Below are 9,835 nucleotides of genomic sequence, written 5' to 3'. Positions count from 1 at the left end.
TGAAACCAAGTGTGCACACTCTATAAGTGCTGATGTTCAGCATCTGAGCAGGCAGGAGAGTTCAGCACACTGTTGCAGGCCAAGCTTTAACTTCAGATCTATGAGTAGAAGTGGTGGAGGATTTCAAGACCTTTCCTGTATCATCCTGTTGTTATTTCATTGGTGTTTTGGTTGACAGTATAGTCAGTATTGTAAGGTCATACTCTCATGTCTCTCTTGCATACATGAAACATACACAAAAGTGATTTTTACTGTGATACTCTTATCCTTTATCTCTGTTCATATATATGTATGCATGTATGTATATATATATTTAATGTAGTTCTAAGCATCCAAAGTAGATTACAAATGGCAATGTTAATTCTGATTATTAACTCAGTGTAAGAGTTCGTGTGTTGTAAATTTTATGCATAGTCATTTCTGTGCCTACATTTCAGGATGATTTTAGGTATACTCTTTGGCTGAAGAAGTTTAAGATTCAAACCAAAAGGCATACCAACAGTTTTGGTTCAAATTCCACAACACCCTGTAATAAGTGTTGTTAGTTTGATGCTTCTTGTGACATTAAGATTCAAATGAGTTGTCCTCATCTTTACTTTGAAAGTGTAAGACAAAACCTTAACACTTAGCAGTGAATTCGTAGTGATAGTCCAACTATTTCTGATACTAGTTTTAAAGGTTATCATGGCTGTGATTTGAATTAGCAAAGGGATTATTTTCAAAGTCATTAAATAAAACATGCAATCACAGTTTAGATGGAAAAGATCATTTATGGTTCATAACAGCTTTCTAGTATACGCTACAGTCTGGATGGCAGTTTTAGCTGCATGTTTATAGCTGCATAATCTTGTTTCAGAAAAATAAATGACTGAAAAGTGTGCTTATCATTTTTTTCCCCCTTTTTGGTAACATCTTTTCATACAGTGACAGTTATTGTGAATGCATGAAATAAAACTGTTAATCAGTCAAACAAATGCAGCGTAGTTTACTTGTTAAATATCTGTATATTTGTAAATTGTATGTTTTGCGTAAATCTTGTCGTAGCCAAATAATTTGATCTCCCCATATTGGAATCGCCTCCTATATTATTTGTTAAATGCTGTTGTGATCGTGCACCAGACACTGTAACGATATACCCCAGAATTAGGTGTTGCTGTAAAAATCCTGAGTCTTCCCCTTCTAACCAGCGATGTTGATATTTAAGCAACAGCCACATATAAAGAAAGTGCAGTAGCAAACTTCTGCTGCTGTGGAAGTATGTGTTGATTTTTGTATACATGCAGTTTTGAACAAGCTGTGATCAGCAGCTTTAGGCCTGAAGGTGTAAGCCAAGGATAAATAGTTTGAAGATGGACCTTTCTCAGTGAATAGGTGGGTTTTTTTGTTCTGTGATCGGTGTCATCACAATATGACATTTCTTTTTGGTTTTTTCTTTTTTAGAGGCCTATGATGTTTTCATGAAAATGCAAGGGAAGAATGAGTTTCATTATCGTTCTTATGACGCCCTTATAAGAGCATTGTTAGCAGAGGATTATCTTGAGGAAGCCATGGAAGTGAAACGCATGTAAGGCTTTTCTTTGTTTGGGGGATTTTAATTGGTTTGCAGGGGGTGGGGGGGTAAGTCATTTCTGGATCGTTTTCAGGTAAGTCCTTATCTTTTAATGGGAAAACAGGTCATGACTAGTGATTAGGAGCTGTATTAAGAAATACACAAGCATTTCATAGGGTGATATGCCATATTTTTAAAAGGTACTAGAATGACAGTATGTGTTGCTAATAGCTCATTTCAACTAACAATATGAACAAATGTACTTGGCATCAGAGCTGAAAGTCTACCCTTCTGGCAGTCTGCCTCTTCCTCTTTAGAGCAGTATCCAAATAGACAAGAATACTTCCCTTAACTGCCCGTAAGCCTTCCCCTGGATGCTTGTCCCTGCTGCTGTGCTGCTGTCTTACCCTACCCACGCTCCCTGGCTGCCTGCCAAGTGCAAAATGGTACGTTTGACTGTGATGCCAGTGGCTAGGAGATGACCATAAACCTTAGATCCAAGTCTTACACTTCTGAAATAAATCCAACCTGCTGTCATGTATTATTAGAATCAACGGAGTTGAATTAACCTTTAGTGAGTTGCTTGGTACACCACTTGCCTTAATTATTGCCTGATGTGTGTTCTGGTCAGGTTACAGGTTTCAAAGTGCAAGTGTTGACTCTTTAGCGTTGAGTTAGGAACAACAAAAGTTTAAGGATTTTAAGTCTTTCAGATTCTTCAGCTAAAAGGAGACTAGTGGTTGTCCTCAAGTGTATTCACTGACTGAATACAGTGAATTTGAAATTGCCTGTAGCTAACTTACCTGATGCATAGAGCACTATAAAAAAATTAATAATTTTTAGAGTCTGCTTAGTTTTTGATGTACAGTCTAGTGTAAGATGATATGTTTTATTTTCATGTTTCCTTTAAAAGTGTTTAGACTAGAGAAATGTCTTTTCATTGGAAAAGTGAGTTCTGCATTTAGAAGAATAAATAATGCTTTTTCAAATACGTCTTAGTGACTGGATTTTATGATAAGGAATGTTTGTCCTTGCTGGATATATGGCTTATGTCAAGAGAAAACTAAAACAGTTTATCAAATTAAGCTTCCTGCAGTGGAAGTAACTGACAAATCTCTGTAAACAGAAGATGAAGAGGAGGTGTTTCAGGAGTATAAAGAATGTGGATAAAATTTAGGTAGTTTATTTCACAGAAAATATTCACATATCTAAAGATGTATTGAAAAGTTCTTAAAGGAGAAAGTTTGAAATGTTCTACTGAAGATTTGCACATGGATTGACTGCTTCCCTGCTCTACAGCTCAAACACACTTGTAAGGGAGATGCACAAAGTAGTGCATGAGGTAGTGACTTGTTCCAGGTATTTCAGTGATTCAAAATTCCCACAGTAGATAAGTGTTGTAGTATATAAACTGAAAATGGAGGAAAAAATAATTTGAAAGACTAAAAAAGTTGGAGTTGTGTTTTAAAGGACTGAGTCTCTGAACCTTGATATATTTACTAATAAAGCAAATAGGATTTAAGAAGAGGTTCTTTTGGTCACTGGTCAGAGCCAACCATCATCATAACTCCTGTGCCTTTCAGAACTCTTAGACTCCATTTGTAGCATAGAAATGCCAAATAATGATATTCTAGGGAGGCTGTAACAGCTCACTATTGCATCCAGACAGAAACTGCTTTGTATTGGTGGTGTTCATGGGTGTATCTTTTTTCCAGTAACAAAATGACACTTATATTGAGCATTTTCAGAAGTCCGTAAGTTTTAAATTATTCACTGAAATAGAGAAAGTGATTGTGTGTGTGCCTGTGGTTGTGGAATAACAAATCTGTGTGTTTCCCACACATTTCTGCATGCTTCACAATGTTTCCAACCTCATACTGCACAGAGATCACTCCTGCAAAGCCTAGATGTGTGCAGTGGCCTGAAACTTACCCAGCTCCTAATATTTTCATAAAGTACAGGAAAGTTGCCTTCATTTATATGAGCTAACATATTCTTTTTATTCTGTTTGAAGCCAAATTTGGGCTTTAAATAATATCTTACTGTGAGCATTATGATAGGCAACAAAATGCCTATTTTTCAGTTTTAATTTGAAAAGGTGCAGTAATTTTAAAACTTCCCTCCTTTTATCAGAACTGTGAAACTTCCATGAGAAAGTGATGTGGGCAAAGGAAATAGCACTCCTACTCTGCATTTTTAAAAAACAAACACCAAACAACCCAGAAGGTTACTCATCTGTTGGTCAACTCAAGTTGCTTTCACATTCTAGCAGTGTTTTGAGGAATATTTACTGCATTTAGTCCAAGAAGTTTTAAATAGAAATTTAGGAGTATTGGAATGATGGATTACTTCTGTAATAGTAGCTAACATCTATTTAATCACACTAAAGATTGGAAGATTGGGGAAAGTAAATCCTTTGTTATATGTAATTTACAGTCTCATGCATGAATTGTTGACTTAAGGGCTTTGACAGATGGGACAAAGGGAAAAAAAAAAGGCGGAATTGAGCAGTGGGTGCTTAGGCAGGGATTAAGGGGATTGGTTGGGAGAGTAAGAAAATCCCGAGTCCAGTGACTGCATTTGTGAGCCTGGGAGGCTGAAAGTGACTGAGAGGATAGTCATATTGTGTGCGATGTGAAGGATTTTCTTGGGATTGAGGAGAACAATTTAGCAATGACCCTGCTTACCTCCCAATCCGCTCAGCCCCTAAGTTCAAGTAGGTAGGCTGCTCAGTTGTTTGCCACAAGATGATCAGTGAGGTTTATCTTGATTGCTGATATGGTAAATGGCAATGCCCCCCTTTGCTGTGTAGAGATTTTGTCATCTAGAAATGAACATTTGTAAAGTTATCCTTATATATTAAAAATGGGGCTTGGCTATATGTCATTTAGGAGCAGGAACATTTTGTAGTATAAGACCAATGTGATTGCTGGTTAGTCTCTCTCAACTAATTTCCAGAGTGTTAGACAAGCTTTAGCAGGGTTACTAAAGTAAAGATTGTCTTTGCTATACATATGTGAAGTTTTGCTTTACAGGAGATAAAGAATTGATAAGCGAAATACAATTTTAACGTGGCTAAGGCAGCAAATGTAGTATGTTCACTTTAAAAACCTGTATACATCTAGATGACAGAAATTTGAAAATTAATCAACCAAATGATATGGTGTTAGTTCATAATATGCTTTAGTTTATGTTTAAAATATACAGTGCTGAAAATAAATGTTTCATTTTTATTGCTGAAAGAATAGTTTTATATTTTATAATTATGGTGACTATTGAAAAAAGAAGAAAAAGTATCCAGCTTAGGATACAACAGAACAATGCAGGGCATGCAGTTATTTTAGTCATCTAATATGTCAGCATTCAAGAATCTGAACCGATTGTTTAAAAAAAATCTTGTACTTTGTTTCTTTTGTTGCTCACTTCCAACTTTGTCATCTGTCAGAATGCAAAAAAAAATTATCCTTCTATAACCATTGACAGGATAACACAAAAGCTGTCTCCAGGTCGATATTTTGCAGCAATATTTTTAACATACGAACAGTAGTTTTTATAATTTCACCTTGGTGCTCAACCATTTATTATCGTATCAGAAGCATGTCAGTAATTCCTTTCTAAATGTCTGCTTCTTTTAGTGCTGAGACCCACATCAAGGGCTTCACACTGAACAGTGCTGCCAGCAGCCTCCTCATCATATCGCAAGTTAGGCGGGATTATTTGAAAGGTATGTCACAATGCTTGACCTTTACGTCACATTAATGCCTCTGCAGATTTTTCTTGTAACGCCCTTCGAATACTTGGATAAAGGAGTCCATTTAGCAAATTACCTGCTTATCAAGAGCCTTTTGTGGTAGCTGAGAGACGTAAATTACTGTACATGCATTTATAATACAGCTTGAATATGAATGTACTTGTCATTTGACCACTTAGTCCAGTTTCCATTCCATTTAACACAAGATGGGTTTTCTTAAGATGAATCACAGCTCTTCAGACATGCAAAATTTGTGCTCCAGAACGAGAGAAAGTACAGGCTTTCAAGTGCGTTAAAATTCACAGCACAAGTCATTTTGCTTTGGAAATTAACATACTTTAGAGCATCTGAAACAATTCCCAGCAGTTGTTTCTTGCATATTGTGTTGGTTGTGTGAGATACCAGATGAGTTAAATTGACTGTTAAATGTGCATGATTGTGCACTAAATGATTATAATATTGATTTAAAAACTTAATCAAATACTTTTTAATAGTTCTCAATACCGACAGTAACAAAATACTCGGTTTGGTTTTCTTTTTAATGTAACAATGATGATAGGTAAAAAAAAGGGTGGCTGAAGAGTACGTAAGGGTACCCAGCAAGATGGTGGATAAAGTTTGCAGTTGTTTTGTTTTGGTTCTTGGCATTGGTTGCTTTGCAGCCTAGTGTTCAGCTCCACAGCATTACATCTTACCTATTTAGCTGTGCTGTAGAACTCCTGTGAGAGAGGAAAACTCTGCATGCACAGTAGTTCTACATGCAGAGCTATGTCTTTGATCCCCATGCAAGCCCAAGTATCTTGCCGATACTTAATTTTTGTCAGTAACTTTAAGCATTAAAGCAGCTATGTACAAATTAAATGTATTACCTGAGTTGGGTTTTACTTTCATACCAGAAGAACTCCGTGAAGAAGAAATACCAGAATATCCATTTCTGATTCTTCCATCATGAAATTTCATTCCCATTATGTGCTGCTGTAGTAGCCCATAGCCATGTATCATCAGCTACATGAGAATACCAAAGATGAGCATTTAGATGCATCTTCTCACTTGTACTCTTTCTTTCCCGTAGCTGATAAACTTGTCCTCTTTCAAATTCTTCCCTCATTTAGTCCCCAGTTTTATGTCATTGCCAGGTGTCATCGGCTGAAGTATTTGTGATGAATGCAGTTGTTTCAGTTGCTATTGGCATCTTTTTTTTTGCAGCTTTCAAGGCCTTCACCTGGCCTTCATGTCTAATTTTATTCTAATTAATTTTCTCTTTTTTCTTCTCCCATGTGCCATGAAGTTTTGCCAGTTCTTCCTACATACTGCACACCAAAATCTTCCCTTCAGAACATCACTGACATTTCTAGATTCTGCCAATCTGTTGCACTAAATGTGGAGGGGGTTTCTAGCTAGCATACTAAATTCTCTGCCACATCAGTCCTCTTCCTTGCTGCACGCTAAAAATCATTCCTTTTGCACAATAAAAAGTTTCTCGAGAAGTCTGTGGATTACAGTGCTTTGCAGAATTATATTTCCCTGCATCTAGTGCATTGAACCAGCTTTACTCTGGTACTTTCATTGAATAGTCATGTTTCTATTTCAATGTGAAAGAAACTGCTTCTCTTTTAACAACTGAAGCCTAGAAGACACAAGCTAGTGAGTATTTCAAACATACTGGTCATTTTCTGAGTCTCATACATTACCCAAAACATTTTTGGTCACAGTGTTTTTGTAATCTTATGGTGGAGAGCTCCATTTGACCTGCATCTTGTGATGACTTTCACCTGTGTAAAACCTGCTTCTTTTGCCACTTCCTCATACAGTTTACCAACATTCTTTGCTGTGTTATGTGGTATAGTTAAAAGTTTTTATGTAGGTCCCTAAGTGTACTTGCAAGACCTCCAATATCTTCTAGCAAGAACTTGGTAAAACCCAGGTTAGTTTAGACAGTCAGAACTTCAGTTTTATGGTAGGAAATGTCCAGAGTTTATAGGAAAGCATTTTGAAAGTTGGATGGTTGGTTTTCACAAGCATGTAGTTACCTGCAGAATGATCCAGTGTGCTACTAGCACATAATTGCTTGCAGCAGTGCTGCACATTTGCAGCTTTCAAATCTTTCCCTGTTCTTGAGAAGGCTGGTTGTGCTCCTAGAGGGAGGTCCACACTTAGAGTCAGGAGAGAATTTGAACTTGACATGTGTTTTAAGATTGCTTTTTAAATGTTGTGAATCTTACCCCTGAGGTATTGCTCCATTTTTCCCCTAAAAAGGAGGAGGGGGTGCAGAAGGAAAATTTCCACTGAAGGGAGGGTAGGCACACAGGATGTTTTTTCTTCCTGTCTTGTTAATACTTGGTTTCTGCAGTACCTGCATATTGAAGTGGAATGCTAATGCTGTGGAGTTCATGTGGGTGTATATTATGTTAGAAGTGTTATCCCTTGGTATTACAATTATCATCTGTGATTAATCCTGCCTGTGCTGGTAAGGAGTAAGAGATTTTTACCAGAGGGACATGTCTTTGTGTGTTTGCTCACATGTAACGTAAATTGACAAGAATTCTGCTTAGAGAAATGAGGGTGACTTCGTCTGCTCTGGCCTTGGGGCATTTGTGGCAGATGGAGATTGACTTTATGTGTTTTTAACATAGGTAATTGTTATAATCTTAGGAGTTTTTGAGGAAACTGTTGAGTTCTGCGTGTTTGTTCTGGTGTGAAGATATGTCCCATACTTTTATTAGAAAAGTAAGTTTTGAGAAGCAAAGTTTTGGTGCACACTTAAAAAGACAAATCTGAATACTATACTTCAGCAATGAACAATGATGAACTACATTTTTATACTATACTTATTCCTAAGTATTCATCATTTTTGGTTTTTAGTAAAGAAAATTGATTATAATTTGGAGAAAAAACAAGCTGAAAAGGTCAGGACTTGAAAGTCATAAAGGAGGACATTAATGGCACAGCTGTTTTCCTTGAGCAGGTTACTAAGTAAATTATTTAAACATTAAAAGTAGCTTAATACTCTTTATTGATGAAATATTACTGCACATTCACCTAAATTGCTGTTGAAAATTTTTATTTGTATGTGTATATATTCAAGTTAGAATTCACTGCAGTGATTTCAGGGCTGAAGTTCACCAAAATAATTTCTTTCTGTGCATGTTTTTTAAAAGGGTAGGATGAATGATGCCAGCAGCATGGTTTGCCTTCTGAACCAAAACTGACTTCTGTTCCCCTTTTTTCTTTACCATTGTTAGATGGCTTGGCTGTTATAAAAGGAATGCTTGACAGTGGTGTGCTGCCTACTAGACCAGCAGCTGTTGCTCTCATCCAGGCTCTGGCAGAAAAGGGAGACATAAAGAACCTGCAAGCACTTGGAAGCATACTGGAAGATGTCAAAAAATCCATTGGTCTATCTGCCTCCCTAATTTCTAATGCTATTGCATTGGCTCATACTAAAACGTAGGTATTTCTAGGACTGGTGTCTGTAACTCCTTTCTGCAGAGTGGTGGGAAATCACTTGCGTTATCCATTTCATTCTGTTTCCATTCTTATGGTGTCCTTTATGTTTAAGTTCTGGTCAAGTTGAGTGTGCTGTGCAGTTCTGTTCTGGTATTGTTTCCCAACCACATTTGGAGTTGAAAATAATTTAATGAAATATAGGGATAACTGTGAAGCATTTGGGAGATTTTAAGGTATTCTCTAGTTCTGTGATTTCTGTGAAGCATTTGGGAGATTTTAAGGTCTTCTCTAGTTCTGTGATTCAGCTTTGATACCTTTGTTCTAATGTACATGTAAAGTATTTCCTTGGTGTTAGATCAAAAGCCCTATGAAATCTGAAGATAACTTGAATTGCTTCATCAAGGTAAACATAAAATATCTTGGAACTTAGCAACCCACAGATTATGTATATTATACCTGTTCGGAAACAAACATCTACCTGTTCCAGTGGTTGAAGTGACAAGATATTCTTGAAATATAATTGTATTTACCTTCAAAATGTGAAAGCTAGAAGTACATCTGTGGAGTGGAGTTTGTTTTGGTCAGATTTATAAAAAAGGGGCTGCTATGCTGCTTTTTGCCACAGTTTCAATTATGGTGAATTACACCCACACTTCAAGTACCCTGTGATTCATCTGTTAATTCAGTATCATCCTCGTCCTAGCATTTCTGGTTTAGTTGCTACACTGTGCTTGTTTAACCTTTGTGTAAGGCTGCATGGGGGAAGCACCTGTAGGAGAAAGGACATACTGTCAGCTTCTCAGATATACTTTGCAGGAACCAGTGTTCAGGAATCCAGCTATGAATTCAGGAATTCTGTAATTTCAAACTGTTTTCCTTAATTCAGTATCATCCTCGTCCTAGCATTTCTGGTTTAGTTGCTACACTGTGCTTGTTTAACCTTTGTGTAAGGCTGCATGGGGGAAGCACCTGTAGGAGAAAGGACATACTGTCAGCTTCTCAGATATACTTTGCAGGAACCAGTGTTCAGGAATCCAGCTATGAATTCAGGAATTCTGTAATTTCAAACTGTTTTCCTAGACCTCCTG

At 36.9% G+C, this 9,835-nt stretch overlaps 1 protein-coding gene across 1 annotated transcript in view; it reads left to right on the top strand.

Annotated features, from left to right (window-relative positions):
- The window catches only part of LOC103801064 (leucine-rich PPR motif-containing protein, mitochondrial-like), a gene marked incomplete at both ends in the record, with an annotated part of 22,894 nt that overhangs the window by 2,802 nt on the left and 10,257 nt on the right, over positions 1-9,835 (top strand). Inside the window, 3 exons of the mRNA XM_009073466.1 lie at positions 1,441-1,564; positions 5,185-5,273; positions 8,543-8,747. Coding sequence (XP_009071714.1) covers positions 1,441-1,564; positions 5,185-5,273; positions 8,543-8,747 — 418 coding nt within the window. The remainder of the gene's footprint in view (positions 1-1,440; positions 1,565-5,184; positions 5,274-8,542; positions 8,748-9,835) is intronic.

Source organism: Acanthisitta chloris, unplaced genomic scaffold (assembly GCF_000695815.1).
Source record: "Acanthisitta chloris isolate BGI_N310 unplaced genomic scaffold, ASM69581v1 scaffold9824, whole genome shotgun sequence".
NCBI classification, from domain to species: Eukaryota; Metazoa; Chordata; class Aves; order Passeriformes; family Acanthisittidae; genus Acanthisitta; species Acanthisitta chloris.
Note: the sequence above shows the minus strand (reverse complement) of the source record. Positions and strands in the feature narration are given on the sequence as shown.